We start from the raw sequence: 16254 nt of genomic DNA, 5'->3' as shown, positions 1-16254 counted from the left end.
ATCTCACCAGTTTCGTTTTCGAGCGATCGCCGATTGGCGTTGACCAGACGACGCTTGCGCCTGTACTCCTCGTTCTGCTTCTCGTCGCTCTCGTTGGACTGCAGCCAGGTCTCGATCTTCTGGCGCCACTCACGGGATATTCTGGAAGGGGAACAATTATATCATTATTAACATGGTTAAAATGGTGTACATAAGTTCATCAGCAAGTCTAACATATTTATGTTTAAAATTGCTTGGGGATTAAATACGAAGACTGGATAATCACTATCAGAGAAAGCTCTGGTTGTTACTGCTATTTAAGATACATATTTAAAGTAACATATGGCCTTTTTTTTGTACTTCTGCGACATGGAAAATTATAAATGAAAATTATTGAGATTTTGAAATATTGGCAAAGTTTTAAGGATGATAATAAATATATTTTAGGAAGGTAAAATATCATATATATGAAGTATCATATAATAAATGTAATATTTTCATAAATCGTAAATAATTTTTTTGTCAATATAATTAATGCACTTCTTTATAAATTCTTAAGATTTTATAAACCTCTCACCTTGGTTTCGCATCCTCGTTGACGGGCTGCGTCTGCGCAATCGCCGATCCACTGCCCGTGGGCGTGTTCGCTGCCGTTGTGGGCGTGCCAGCTGCACTGGCCAACGGCGACTGGAGGCGCTCCTGCGCCTGCTGCTGTTGCTGCTGCAGAAGCGGAGCCGGTGAGCTGGCCCTCTCTCGATCCTGGCCAAAGTCAATGTTGAGCAAATCAGGTCGCTTCCGGCTGGAGCTTCCTGAACGAGCTCGCCGGGCCCACGACCGATCCAAGCTGCCGTAGGCCGCCTTTCGCTCCCGGCTGTTGTGTCCATCGTGCGGTCCGGTCGAGCTGCGCAGGAACTCCATGAGGTCATCCTCCTCGGCCAGAACTCGGCTGCGCCGGCGCCTCAGGCTGCCGTTGGGGGTGATGTCCGGAGAGGCGCCGTCCTGTTCCAGGCGGATGAAACCGTTGCTGATCTCTCCGGATCCCAGGTGCCTGCGACTCAGGGCGGGACTGGCCCGAGGGTCGAAGATCGCATCGCCCAGGAAGGAGTGCTCCGAGTCGGACACAGGCGTTCCAGCCTGACCAACTGTGAATTAAGAATGAGGTTTAGAAAAGTTGCTCTTTTTCCTAGCCCAACGGAGGCACTTACTCTGCCTGGCTCTGCGCGCCAGCTGCTCCTCGCGCTGCTTCCTCCTCAAAGTGGCCTGCTGCTCCTGCTGCTGGCGGCGCTCGTTCTCCCTGACCGCCTGCTTGAACTTATCACAGAAATTGTGGAAGATCTTGAAGCACTCCTCCAGCCGGAAGGTGGCCGCGTCGTCGCAGAAGAACTCGGACAGCTTGAGCCGCAGGGACTCGACCTGTTTCATGCCCGCCTGCAGGACGGATAGCTCGGACTCGGCGGCCTGCAGGAAGTCGGCCATTTGCTCCTTGATGTCCACGTCCGTGGCGGGCTGCTCGATCTGCCTGGCTATTCTCATGATCCTGCCGTCCAGCGTGTTGATTTCATTGTTGATCTGCTCTGAAGTTGTTCTAAAGGATTCAAGAAATCACTTGGATGAGTATGGGAATTTTAAAGGGATTTGCTGAACGAACTCACTTGCTGGCACTCTCAAGGGTGCTAAGTTGACTTGTGAATTGGAGCAACTCGGGGTTGCGTTTTTCCGCCTGATGGGCCACAAAGTGTATGAGGTTCATGCCGGGCTTATTGGCCCGGATGTCTGTGAGTTTTTGCAGGGAGGACAGCTTCACGCCCGCCGCATTGCCCGCATATCCGCCGGAGTTGAGGAAGTTGCCGGCCACGACGACCATGTAGAGGACCTCTTGGAGGGTCTTGTTGTTGAGCAGATCGTCGCCAGCGTAGAGCATGGCGTTTATACAGGGCTCCAGGTATGCCACATTCGCTGCGAACTCCTCCTTGAGCAACATGCTCTCGATGCGCAATTTGTAGCTAAAGAAATAAATTAATGTATTATATTATTAATATTTTTAATATTTTTTTAAGATTATTTTTAAAACAGAGCTTCTATAGAATATATAGTTTATATAGATAATATCTTACTTGGGAACCTCGAGCAGCTGCAGCAGGAACTTCTCGGCGTTGCCCAGTCGTCCCTTGTCTCCGTTGAAACCCTTCAGCATGTCCAGCTCGTCCACCTCGGGCATTATCTTCAGCAGACCCCTCAGTCGCTCCGCTCCGATCTCCTCGTGGGCGCCCTGCCGTATTAACTGGATGATGTCGTCGTTGCTGGTGCGGAATTGCTTCAGGAAAATGTTCACGTTTAGACTCCTCTTTCCATCCAGCAGCGTGATCTCTGTGCTCTCCTTCTTCGCCTTACGATCCAGGGTGTCGCATCCATTGGAACCGGAGGAGGCCTGGTTGCCGTCCCGTCCCAGCTTCGGTGACCCCTGGGCACTGGCTGTCTGTAGGCAGAAGAGTCCCTCCATCTCGTTCCAGTCGATGTCCTGCATGGGGCTGTCCTGGTGGTTGCTGGCCACGATGGTCCAGATGTTCTGCTTGCCCAGGACCTTGTTGTGCGGAATCTTGCCCCAGTTGATGGTCTTCATCTTGGCCTTCGGAGCGGGTGTGTCCTGTTGGGGCAGCAGTATGGCAGTGGCCACCGCGGCATCCGCTGCCAAGGGATCTGGTGTCCTGGGACGCGAAGCCAGTTGCATCGAGGGCGGAGGCGGCGGAGGAGGCAGGGCGCCACCGTTGATCATGGGCGGCGGCGGGGGAGGCGGTGCTGGGCCGTTTATCGGCGGTGGCGGGGGCGGTGGTGCAGCGGGGGCCATGGGCGCCGGTGGTGGGGGTGGCGGCGGCGTTGTTGAGGCTGCCGCCTTAGCTGCCACGGCCACCGCCTGGGCGGGCTTGCGGGTGGGGCTGCTGGCATCGCTGCCGCGGCAACTCTGGCAGGCGAACTTCTGGCTACTGGGCGTGCGCAGCAGGCGCACCGAGTCCTCGTGGCTCTCGAGGAGCGTGGCGCGGTGAACCAGGCGCTCAGTGGTGTCCCAGATGATGTCGCTGAGCGGCTCCTTGGGATCGATGCGCAGCAGGTGCTGCAGAATGTTGAGGAATGGCACTTCCTGCGGCGTGTCAGCCACCTGTAGGAAATGGTATATAAAGATATGATATGATAGAATGTAATATACTGTACAACACGTATAAGAATATTAAAAATTAATGTTAAGCTATTTATTATTATAAATGTAAAATATTGTATCTAAGTTATAAACACATAAATTTTTAAGAATAATTATGTCTAATTCAATTTAATTTAATTTATAAATGTAGGGACAACTTAAACTTTTAAACACTTCAGTTTTAATCTGTTGTTTGCCTGGTGTATGTGTAAGTCAATTGAATTTTGTTGGTGGTCATAATTAGCATATGTCCTTGATCCTGCATGGGCAAAGCCTTGGTCAAGCATTACCCTCCACCCTGCGTATACGTAATCCTCCGCTCCAATGCCAGTCGAAATCACGCATACGCGCTGTTGCACCTGCCAGCTTTGCCACTCACCTGTCGCAGAATCGCGTAGAAGACATCAAGATGCGAGTTGAGATTGATGCCATCGGGCGCCTGCAGGCTCTGGGCCTCGTCGCATTCCTGCTGCTCCACGAATACGTCCAACTGTACGATGATATCGCCCACACTTTGTGCGACTTTCCTGCAACGAGATGAACGGACCACTGGTTACTAGAGGGTTAATACAGCCATTCTGTCCGTCAGTCCGCACTAATTATTCAAGCCAGTTGCAGTTGGCAATTTGTTTGTTTTGCATGTCGTCGACAACTCTCACAGCTTTTTAATTGATTTCCTATTTATGCAGAGGTATTTGCCATAAATATGTATACTGATGTATTTATGGCCAGCCAAGGGAATGGGGAATGTCCACAAGTAGTTGACGTTTGCCAGAATCGATAGAGAACAACAAACTCCCCGACGCCTGACATTGAGTAACCTCGGGAGGCTGGCAGAGAAGAGATGGAATCTCCCCGACTCACTTGAGATTCTGCACCAGTTGCGAGGCGGCACAGCTGTAGCGGGACAGCGAGCCGCAGAAAGTCAGCCGCCGCTGCAGGTGCAACGGCGAGGGCGATGGCGTCACGGATGCGGATCCGGAAGCGGAAACGGATGACGTCGCCGAGGCAGAGGACTCCGACGAGAGGGATGGCGGCGGCGAGGGCGATGCTGACGACTCCACGTTGCCTGCCTGGCGCAGCCTTGGCAATCAAACAGTTTTCACAGGCACACCATTTTTGTTTTCCTCCTTTTTTTAGGCTTTCAAGCGGCGTGCAAAATCGTTAGCCTTGCGCAATGTCCTTGCTGGCAGCTCCGCTTTTGGCCTTTTGACAATTGATATCCATACATCGACTGGCACTTGCTTTAATTGCTTGCCCAAAATCGCGGAATTGCGGTTCGAACGAGAGAACGGCCAGAATGGCAATAACGAGGACGAGACAGCCTGGCACGACGACTCACATCTGAGCTATGGCTTTGGCCTTTTGGCGGCACGCGGAGAGCCTCGGAGTCTCGGACCACAAATCCGAGTCCTTGTTGTTTTTGTCTGCCACGTGCTGCGCGCGCAGGAGTTTCCCCGCAGCATTTGCGGAGCACCCAGCCCAAGCGGCCTCTTTTCTATTTTGTCGAGCAACTTCGTCAACATCCATCGGGCACATTGGACACCCGGACACCTGCACGTGATGCTCCATTGTTTTGTTGCCTGTCCAGCAGTTTCTATTTCGGTCCGTCACGGAAGTTGTCACGGGTCTGTGAAGGGTTGCGGGGGCTCACTTGCAGGGCCAAGGAAATTGGGCAACCAAACGCCAAATTACTAAACTTTAAACGGAAGCCAAAACTAGCCGAGGGGAGAAGTAAGGGCTTCCGCTTGGATTGAATGTTTGAAGAAATGAATGGATTTTTATTCAGTTTGCTATTTTGGTTGCCTTTCTACACTAGAAAATGTGATATAAAACTACTTTAAACTTGAAAAACACAATCAAACTAGAATATATCGACAAAATTTGATATCAAGAAGCTTTATTCTCTATTGTTTTAATTCTTCGATCTGAGTTTTAAGCAGTATCTTCAACAGCTATTATAAAGACCAGTTAAGTTTGCAATTTCAATTTGAAACCTCTATTAACTTCTACACAGAACGCACCCATTTCAAAGTTTAAGTACCTTGATCTTAGGAACATTGTTTCCAATTCGTTTTCCGACTTCGCAGACACGCCATAAAAATACTTCAGCAATCGAAAATGTCTATTCTTGACACGGTTCTAACAATCCCCTGAAATGCGATACTTTAGAGTTTATTTTTAGCGGACATTTATGAGTTTGACGGTAATTCGATACTAGCGCACATCCATCACTCTCCGATTGATAAACAACTTGGATTCGGAGTTCGATTCGATTAGAACTCATTATGAAGGGAACAATTAAAATCCGCTTAAGGCATCTGGACAGCTTCCAAGCTACGCAGAGTCGAGTCGCCAATGAATCTCAATGGTCTGAATGGCCTCCTCCCCTCGAAGGCGGTCTCAAATCAAAGCGCGTTGTGGCTGGTTGAAAACGTTTAAGGCGATTCGAGATACCAAATAAATTAAATAGCGCCAGAAACTACGCATTTCGCTGATGTGTGCGCGTTAAAATTTTAATAACAATAGACCCGGAGGGGGTCCTCACTCGAGAATGGAAAAATGCCACAAGACAAATGGGCCGGTACAATCAATTAGTCAACTCTGCTCCGAGCTGACAGGCTGGGGAATCTGCCAGTGCGGACAGCTTGTTTGCCATTGTTCGCTTTTGGGCCTGAACTATTTCAGAAATTAATTGAATTTGCTAGTCTCCCTCGTTGCCGAGCCATCGACGCAGAGCCACAAATTTGTCAAGCGGAGGGCCATAAATAAACCCGTTTTGAAGGGTGAGTCGCAGAGATCCGACTAATTGATTTATTGTTGACTAATTAAATATTGAGTTAATTGGTCGCCTCGAATGCGGCGCAAATTATTTGCATAAGGCCCGATCGGGCATTCAAACGGACCTCTCCTCCAGTTTGACGAATCTTCGACGAGTGTCTTGAGCGGTCATTAGCGATCCACCCTCGGATCCCCTGTTTTTCTCTTGTTTTTTTTTAGCAGAAATTAAGAAATCCACTGGAAATCAGCGAACACCTTGATCTTGTCTTGTTGGTCGTCTGCTCATGTAGTCGCATGCAAATTGAATGTGCGTCCGAGTCGAATAAAGCATAAAAGCGGCCAACGGCCATCGTTAAACTGTTTGTGATACTCATTCGCTCGATTGTGGGAGACTTTCAGGGTTTTTCACCCAAAGCGGTCTTCACACACTCGAATCGGCATATCAACTTAAAAATGTCTCGTCTTTGAGAGCGTCCTCCTAATCGCTGCACTTCAGCACTCACCTTAGGTTATTCAGCAGCGGCAAAACTTTGAGACCTGCAAGATAGAGATAGAAATTGTTTATTGGAGGTGTTGAGAAAGAAAGGTTTTAAAAAAATATGTGATGTATAATATGACATGAATCGAATTTCTTTTACCATTAAAAGGTTTAGGAAATCTGAAAATCCGATTCAAATAAATATAATATTTTTAATTATTTTAACATAGGCACTAAAACCATTTAAATATGCAAATACTACAAGACATCAAAACTGATGATTTAGTTTAAAATAACCTTTAACTGATGCATATTTAAAAAATTTTAGATAATTTTTATTGCATATAAGGGCAGGTTTGTTTTAGTTTTCCTAAATTGAACTAATCTTGGACATACGAGAGAGAACAATATTACCATGTACCCAAAAGATTCTATAACTTTACATTCCTATACTTATTTATTTAATTTATTTGTTAATGGTATGTTTTGAGTAAAATTAGACCTCCTTGGGCTATTAAATTTATTCTGCCCGTGAGTTATGGAGAGATGATTCGTTGCCCCCCGAAAAGCGGGATTTCCATAGACAGCGAGTCAACTAAGGCCCGCCCAATGTCCCATGAATCCCGACCGACTTCCGGTCAAGCTCGTTTTTTCGCCTTTTTGCTTTTATTGGCGCACTCACCAATCAATTTATGCACTCGTACACAGAGGCACACTTCTATCCGTGAGTTGTAAATACAAGTAATATTGATAATAACAATAAAAAGTTAATTGCGAAAAGCTCGTGAAAGTCGTTGTCGCTTCTGTGCCACATGTCCCTCGGATCCCCTCGATCCGCCTTATTTGGTGCCTTGACGTTCATAATTTCGTTTTACGACTTCGCTCCGCTGTCATTTTATTTGTTTGAAATTGAAGTCCATAAAAGGCGTACAATTAAAATGCGTGTGCGGTTCTGTGTGCGAGAGTGTAGTAAAAGTTTCTTTGTCCCGATCTTTGTTTTTTGGACATTCGGAAGTTGCGAGATCTTGACTATAAGGAGAGATCGTACTCATGCTTATTTCAGTGCATTGCATTATATTCTTAGTGTATTTCATTTGAGTAGAGTTCAAGCACGACCATCCATGCCCTGCAGCCAAAAGTTCAGCACAATTGTTAGGATCGGGGACACGCCCAAGTCCACAATTAATTGTTTAATAACATGCCAGGCAAAGAAACTCGACAAATTCAACAGCTCGAAATCAATTCTCGCAAACGATTTAAATATTTCACTCAACACAGTAAATCTGTTGATGATTTATAAATCAATTGAAATTGAATTTTGCCAGCGAAACAGTTGGGCAAATAAATTTATGTTCGACTATGGGAAAAACTGAATTGTTGCGTGCCAAAGTGGAAAATCATGGGGCATAAATCAGAGGCAGGCAAATGCCTCGCAGCCCGACAGATGACATACAGCAGATATGATGGCTATATGGTGGGGTCCGCCGGAGAATGGGACTCGGAATCACTCCCAGCCGATAATTGGGCACTTAAGTGGCATTAGCGAGAGCCTCGCAGAGTTTTTGAATTGAAAAATGCAAATATTGGCGGGGCGTTGTTGGCCGCCGTTCCTGGAAAGCCAAACAGAACAGAAAAGACTGAAAAGAACCGAGTCGACAGAGTCAAAGTCGGGCCAACAGCCTTGAAACTGAATACTTCGATTCATTGCCAAACAAAGTGCGGCCGTTGCTTGTCAAATGTGTCGTTCAGGAATGCGCCAGGAATCGGTTGGGGATCGACTACGGAATCAGAATCGAAAATGGGGGAGTTACGGGGCGCTGGCTGGCGGCGTGACTTACATTTTGTCGCAGCCGTTGAGATTTCGAATTTGTCTTGCTACTTCTGCGCTTTGTCACTGGGGCTCTGTTCTTGTAATGCTGAAAAAGCGCAGCTCAATTTATTTTAATTAAGAACAATAAAAAGGCCGCTTCTCGGTAGAGTTGCCCCTGCACTTGCCCCCGCTCTTTCAGGCAAGTGCAGCCACAGGCACTCAGTGCACCACATTTCGGCGGTGTTGCGTCTGCGCAGAAGGAACATCGAAAGCAACAACCACCGGGCACGCACAACCGCGCTCAATCAAAGTCAGAGAGTCGGGTTGACGACTGCCGAGTACGGTGAGGCTAGCCTATGACAAGCGGGCTCTTGTTACTACAAAAATTATGGGATTAACATTGGGAACGGTTTCAAAATATTACATTTTTTTGCTATCACTAATCGGGTAGTACTATAAAGATCTGTTCCTTAAGTTAAAGTTAATAAAGATAACTTAATATTTATAGTTAACAAAAATGTTATATTTTAAAACATCTTTTATTGAAAATTCAAAAATTAAATAAAGTATTATATAGTAAAAAAAATACCTATGTAAATTTATAAATAAGAAGTAAGTACTTCGACTATAAATGATGGTATTTATATTTCATATTTTGAAAATGATAAAAAAATTAATAAATAGAAAATCGACTACCTACATTTATAGAATAAGTTCAAGCTGAGGAAATTTGACTGTATTGGAAGGGGTTCGCCAGGGGGATGGAGGTCGTGCTGGTGGTTGGGGAAGTTCGGAGGCAGTTCATGAACTTTGAACAAGTAGGGACTACCCTGCTCCAGAGGGAGAGGCATCTGCCACTGACAGGATGTAAATGAGTCCCTTGTTTGTCAACAGACATCTTGTTACATATTAAGTACTTTTTGTTTATTGAGCGCTTACCCTTCGCTTGGAGCCCATCTATAGATGAAGCAGAAATAAAACTAAAGGGGTTCTGGGGCACGTTCAAAACATATTAAAGATCTAACTTCAAACACGATTTGGTGTTCAACTCTTTGGACATCTTTGCCAGCCACCTACAAATTTGTCACGTTTCAACTTGTTATTCCTTTGTAGAAGCACTTTCAAACTATTATTAATCATGGACCAAACAACCATTTATATTTTAATGGCGCTTCAAGATATCTATAAAACTACACTACACTACAAAAAGAAGTGTATGAAATCGAAACAAAAATGAAATGAAGATTAAATGAATTACATGCAAAAGTAGATCAACAAAGATCACAGATAGGGATAAGTGCATAATGGAAATCGAACGAGTCATCAAGGTGCAAATAAGCATTAAAAAGTCTTGCAGTGAGCCAGCGGGCAAATGATTCCATTTTTGAAATCTTTGTTTGGAATCAAAACGTCCTCAATGACCCGGCAACTTTTGCCACAATTAATAAATCAGCAATGAGTAAACAGTGTTCGTTTGACCGATTTTCCCAGCCCCAGTTCAAATGGCTCGCAGAGCCATTACTGGCTTAAAGACGCGCCTCTAAGTCGCCGGCACGTGCTAAGGTTACGCGGCTCGACAAAGGCGATTTGCGATTTGGCATTTGGGCTCTTCGAACCTATCATTATCTAACCTCAAGTCAACGAGCAGCCCCCGAGGGTCGCTGGTGTGGCTGCCTGAGATACGAAGCCCGGGGACCTGGGGCTGCGCGACATGCAAACAGCATATATATACTGAGACTACGTATATTGGCCGAACAGACAGCCGGGCACATACGGTCAAGGCCACTGGATCAGCGGGCACATCAATCAAGCCAGTGAAATCGAAGACAGCTCCAATGGCACAGACAATCGCAGGGGAACAACCCGTTGACTTTTGGGGTTTATCTCTTTCTCCCTTTCTTTTTGGATACTAGGCGCTGGGAATCGCTGTTACCTATAAATTCGTTGCGAATGCGAATCCGCTCCTGAAGGGTGGCCGCCGAAATGATGACGCAGTTGATGAAGGCCAGCAGGGCGGCCTGGTAGTCCAGGGGCGGTTGGGCGGCGGCACTCGACAGCTCCAGTTCGTTGATGACAATCTTGAAGCGGTATCTCTGCTTCTTGAGATTCTGCAAGGGTTTCGAGAGGGGATCTTTATTTAAAATAATGAAATTATATTTAAGTATATATAACCAAACAAGTGTCTTTGGGAACAGGATCACATGTGTAATATATGATTTTAACCCAAGAAGTGATCATTTACATTTTGAGAAAAGCTTTTTACAATTAAATATTTAACAAATGCTTTTAAATGATTTTAATAAAGTAAAAATAATATCAATATAGTCCGGATGGAGTTACCCAATTATTACGAAAAATCATAAAGTATATCAATTTTTATTTTGAATGTTTTAAGCCTGACACATAGTTTTCCCTCAAAAACTATTATTTTGGCCAAAAACTGAGGTTTGTAAAATGCTAAATCTTTATTTATTTTTCTAAATCAATCGTATCCATTTTAAAGTAAAAATGTTTCGATAAAATACACTTGTGCAAGATTCTCGCAACAAATAGCCATATAATTCCTACACCATTCTAGAAAATCTCTCTGGAATTGTCGTATTTCGTATCCTAAATGTTGATCCCCCTTTTGGTAGGTGTTGTCCCCTAGTAACCCCACTCACCTTGTAAAATTCTAGGGTCTCGATGGCACGCGCGTAGCCATCGGGGCTGTAGGCGCACAGCGCCGAGAGCAGCTCGAAGACCTGCTTCTTGACCGTGGCATTCTGCGTGTCCAGGGCAGCGCCCAGCTTGGCAATGTAGTCACGATTCTCGACAATGTAGTCCAGGCCGATGCGTGAGTCCATCTTGGTGGCGGGCTTGGGTTCTACTTTCTGGGGGCTTCTCTTCTCGGGGCTGATCACGTCCCCGGAGCGGACGCTTTTCGGGGGCAATCGGATCGAACCGCAGGGAGACGATCGATTGGGGCGGCTAGTTGCAAAGGGTTCGGTTCTCGCATGGAATATCTAAGCAGTTCACGTCATGCCGAACGCTCCTCGTGCTCTGAATCTGAAAAGGGGGAAAATCGGAAAATTCAGTTAGTTACTCAGTTCAAGCTGTGATTGCATTTGGGGACCTGGGCCCTTCAATTGTCGCCCTGTCACGCGTTGTTCCATATCTTGTGGGTCTAGTACCCCACCCCACCCCATGGCGATTTAATTAATTTACGATCGGTTCTCTGGGCCGCGGGCTGCAATTGTCGTAAATTAATTTGGACCGACCAATCGCCAGGGGGCGTAACAGATTTTGAATTTTTTCTATTTTCAATTTGTGATTTGTGTGCATTTTGGGCTCGGGATTACGTTTGGGAGGCACGATCAAAGGCAACCTTTGGCAATGGCGGCGGGTTCCGCCTTCTAGATCGGCATCGACATCGGCATCTCAATTACCAGCGAACGATCTCGTTAAATTGTTTACACTCGCCGCAGTCGATACTTTCGATTAGTCGCCGTCTAAGCCGCCGACAAAGTCTGTCATTTAGGTCCCCGCATATTAAAATCCGATTTTTCATTAAAATACAAAAAGGCCGATAAAATGCTTAACATTTTTGTTAAGAGCTCTGATCTCGAGTGGCACTTTGCGTTATTTGAAATTATAATTTGTGTGTGCGCTAAATGCTCATGTTATTGCCATTGTTGCTATTGTTTTGCCTCGTCTCGTCGAGTTGACTCTTGTGAAGAGCCGATGTATAGTAGGCTGTGGGATACGATCGGCATCTGACATTCTAGAGGCGGCGCTAATGAAATCACATACAGCGATTTCAAATTAATGGACATACATCACAAAGTGACATCCTTGCGATATGCCTTATTGTCGGTCGTCACTTAACATGATATTTCCGATAATGCTCGCAAAGTGCTCTGGGACTCGAGTGGCTGGATGGCGGATTCTCTGGAGGAAAACAAAAAACAAGTTCTCAATCAAAATACACAGATCATTTGCCACTCCGTATCTTGTTCTCTGCCTGCTTTCTCATTGGAACCCAGCTGAATGTAGATCTACACTGTGTCACACAACTGGGCTATGGGTCTTACCAATTAGCAAATGATAGTAATCTCGCAGTTAACCTATGTAAATTTCGATCTTTAAAGTTTTCTGTGCTTTTTAACGGCGATCCAGTCAATGAAAAACAGGGAATTTTGCCAAGGCATTGTGAAATGGAAGAGATTAATGTGACAGATAAATATTATTTATTTTCATTGGCAGGGCTTACACCTTACATATATCTGAGATTGGTTCAAATTAATTTGTAACAACAATCTTTAACATTTGTATGTGTTAATTAGCAAAGACTTATTGGTCTAGATATGGAACAAATATCTATCTTTTAATCTATCATTCCTTATTTGTATCTATCTATCTATCTATCTATCTATCTATCTATCTATCTATCTATCTGTCTATCTATCTATCTATCTATCTATCTATCTATCTATCTATCTATCTATCTATCTATCTATCTATCTATCTATCTATCTGTCTATCTATCTATCTATCTACCTTGCTATCCTTTTATCATTCTATCTTTTTGTCTTTCTATCTTTGTATCCTTTTATTTATTATTATTTTTTTTTTCTTTTTATTTATATATTTTTTTATATTTCTACCTTTTTATCTATCTAATTTTCTATCCCTCTATTATCTTGCAATCTGTCTATCTTTGTATCTTTTATATTTTTATTTTTCTATATATTTCTATATATTTTTGTAAATTCCTATATTTCTATCCTTCTACTTTTTATGTATTCATTTTGCTAACTATCAATTGGTTATTTCAACAGTTATGTAAGCCAGTGTGGACAGGCCGAGCGTGCTGCGAATGGGCTCTAGATAGCTCAGCTCAACACCCTCACACCGGCAGCATCCGAGAGTGATAGGACGATAAATTAATAATGCTTATCTCTAAACTGGTTCCATTAGCCCAGCCAGTCGTAGTGCTGGACATCGCATTATTGTGGCTATTTATTGCAAAACAGCAGCCCCGCGTAAAATTGAGTTGTTGAAAAACCGCGAAAGGGAGCTCTAAACCTCAATCTCCAAACTACCTTGCCTGGGAATCGAATTCGGAGTGGAAATGGGCTCCAGCCGAAATGTTAATGAACCCGCCCATAACTAAAGGGGGAGCCTAATTAGAATTTGACTGAAACCCGACGTCGCAGCCCATTTATCTTGCCACAGAGTCGCGGAAAAATCGGGGCGTTGACAGGCGCAAATGACTTGCCCCTTTGTCACCCCCCGAGAGGACAGGTGGCGACGCCACTGGCGACTCACTGGCGTCGTCAATAAAATGTCAACCACATGCCCACAAATTGCCCGCCCCGCGCTGCCATTGTGGAAATATTTCCGTCGTCATCGCCTCGCTCGCAGCCAGGTTAAAGCTAAAATGCAAGTAATAATTCACGAATTTCAAAAGTTTTCAGTCTCCCCCAAGCCTGGCGATCGTTTTCAATGTCTCGCGACATTATAATATTGTTGTATAAATTATGCTGGGTACCGCGGGGCGTATGTCGAATGGCTAAATGTGATTAAATGTTGTGCAAAGTGCAGGTTTTCTGGGCTGGGCTCTTCGAGTCAACAGAGAGGCGAGCTGGGTTGGGCTCATCAGCGGGAGAATGTCTGGTGGCTAGGACACTTGACCAACTTTGGGTGGCTGAAGAGCCAAGACAGGTGCTCGTGGAGCTCCACAAAGGTAAACAGCCGACGATCAACTACCGTGGATGTGTGGCACTAGGCGCAAGGTCGTTCCACATGTGCGATGATGTTTTCTCTGGCCACCTGTATCGAATCGAGGCAAATGAGGCTGCATCTTGGGTTTTTCTATCCACCTTTGCAGCGGGTGTGTCCGCAGCTCTGGTCCCAAAGCAACAGTTTTCATAAATTTGTATTGAATTTTTATGGCTGCAGGCAGCCGTCAGCATCGCATTGAATTTGCATGTTGATGCATACACAAAGCAGCACAAAGTAAATAAGCATAAAAAATAAAATAAACAGCCATTGAGAAAAGTGTTTTGCACTTAATCATAAACGCTGCTGATAAAAGGCGCTACGAAAATGGAAACTTGGTGAAAAGTATCTTTAGGCTAATGGCATCATTTATCCCCGTCACCCTGAGGAACATCTTGATCCCTTGGATCATATAGTTTAATCTGTGCTTGAGCAATTCCATTTGAGTTGTTTATAGACTGACCCTTATCAACAAACGCCACAAACTGTGAGAACGCGTCTGGGAACCAAACTCGAAAACAGAACAGACTCTTTGTTGCAGCTTTCGATTTGAGAAAATGAAAATGGAAATCAAAATGGAAAAAAACAAAAACAGACAGACGAGTCATAACACTTGACAACAGACGATGCCAGCAGCAGCAGCAGCAGCAGCAACAGCAGCAATATCGCAGCACGGCAGCAACATCGCAGCACGGCAGCAACACGACGATGTCTCCGCACTCGAGTTGCAATCAAAACACGATCTTGGCGCTCAGCATTGACCTTATGACTTCTAAAATCGGTAAAAACATCTTTACAGCTCCATGTGGCACTGCCGATGTGATGCCAATATGAGCTAAAAATACGAAACTCAAGCTGCGAAGCGGCGTACTTGAAATTGGGATACATTTTATAGCCTTTATATATATATATTGCCATTTTCAACACGATGGCGTGGCGACTCATTCATGAAGTTGGAGGGAACTTGTACTCGTGAGCGTTGCAATAATTTTTAAGGATACTGCCTTGCACATTTTCGGTTATGTGTCAAGTTTAAGTGGCAGACGCGAAGGTCGCTGCAGCAACTCGAAGGCGTCGCAAATTGAGCAATTAGGGCGTTTCCGAGTACGCCTCATTTGCACTTACTCGACTTAATTCTCCAATTAGCCGGGGCTAAGGTAATCACAGCTGGGACCAGCTGGCCAACTGGGAACTGGACAACATCATCCACTTCAGATCCACGGATTCCGATGCCGATTCAGCTGCTCGTGGGCGTTCTCAACAGCCAAATTCAAGAGCCACAACAAAGCGAATAAGTTGATTGTACGGTCAACAAAGAACATTTGACTACGAAAATATATAAAACGCAGCCCACGGGCCAGAAAACAGCCGAAAAATTAGTTAAATACTGCGTAGGTTTTGCATTTTGATGATGACCCCTACGAGAAAAAGTGACCGCAAAACCACAGAGACCTCACAACTTGCAGAGCCCGCTTTAAACTAGATGGTTCTATTTATTATTAGAGATTGAGCTGTAAGATGATGAATCCGTGAGGTTGGTAATCTACCAATAATATTTTTAGCTGGATTTTAAGATAACAAACAAAAAGCTTATTGTACCTTGTAATAATAATAATATTTACTCAAATAACATTTGAAGACTTCTGGTATATGTTGGTAATACCGAAGAAAATTTTCAATCTTAAGTGGCATATACATAAGCCCAATCCCAGATCTAAATAAGGGAATCGTGAATTTTTTTAAAGTTTAATAAAATAAATCTAAAAATCAAGCTTTTTATATTTCTTTATTTTTCTGTAGTTCTTATTTTGCTTTAACACAAAGCCCATCCAAAACATCATGTCAGCTATGACAGAAATCTCCCCCCGTAAAAATAGAACGTTATATTTCTATTAATATCCATACTTTCCAAGCCCCACTTGAAAAGGGAGATTATCCGTGACTTCTTGATTGGATTTATTAAGTTCGCCGCGTGGCGCTAGTTGACATCTGACAGCAAAAGCGGGCACAGTCACATTTTCGGGAATAAACACTGGGGAACTCCCCCGACTCTGTTTGCCATTGATGAGAATTTATGAACGGCCTGTCTCACAGCCTTTCGGGTTAAATAGACTCAACTGGCAATGACGGGGCTGTGCACTTGGAACCCTATGAAAAGCCCATCAAATGTGTCAAAAGCCGCTTCATTGGAAAATTTCTATTGTTTTACGGGCTTTCGTTTTCGAATTCGGTTTTGGGGGACTTTGCGCA

At 44.6% G+C, this 16254-nt stretch overlaps 1 protein-coding gene across 1 annotated transcript in view; it reads right to left on the bottom strand.

Moving 5' to 3' along the window:
- The window catches only part of LOC108028389 (formin-J), a 31516-nt gene that overhangs the window by 2535 nt on the left and 12727 nt on the right, over positions 1–16254 (bottom strand). The window contains exons 2-10 of the mRNA XM_017100203.3: positions 10905–11289; positions 10175–10349; positions 6457–6490; positions 3552–3699; positions 2094–3133; positions 1632–1982; positions 1185–1564; positions 557–1121; positions 8–141 (exon numbers count right to left, since the gene is read on the bottom strand). Coding sequence (XP_016955692.1) covers positions 8–141; positions 557–1121; positions 1185–1564; positions 1632–1982; positions 2094–3133; positions 3552–3699; positions 6457–6490; positions 10175–10349; positions 10905–11087 — 3010 coding nt within the window. The 5' untranslated portion in view covers positions 11088–11289. The remainder of the gene's footprint in view (positions 1–7; positions 142–556; positions 1122–1184; positions 1565–1631; positions 1983–2093; positions 3134–3551; positions 3700–6456; positions 6491–10174; positions 10350–10904; positions 11290–16254) is intronic.

Source organism: Drosophila biarmipes, chromosome 3L (genome assembly GCF_025231255.1).
Source record: "Drosophila biarmipes strain raj3 chromosome 3L, RU_DBia_V1.1, whole genome shotgun sequence".
In the NCBI taxonomy this organism is placed as follows: Eukaryota; Metazoa; Arthropoda; class Insecta; order Diptera; family Drosophilidae; genus Drosophila; species Drosophila biarmipes.
This window is presented reverse-complemented; position numbering and strand designations above follow the sequence as displayed.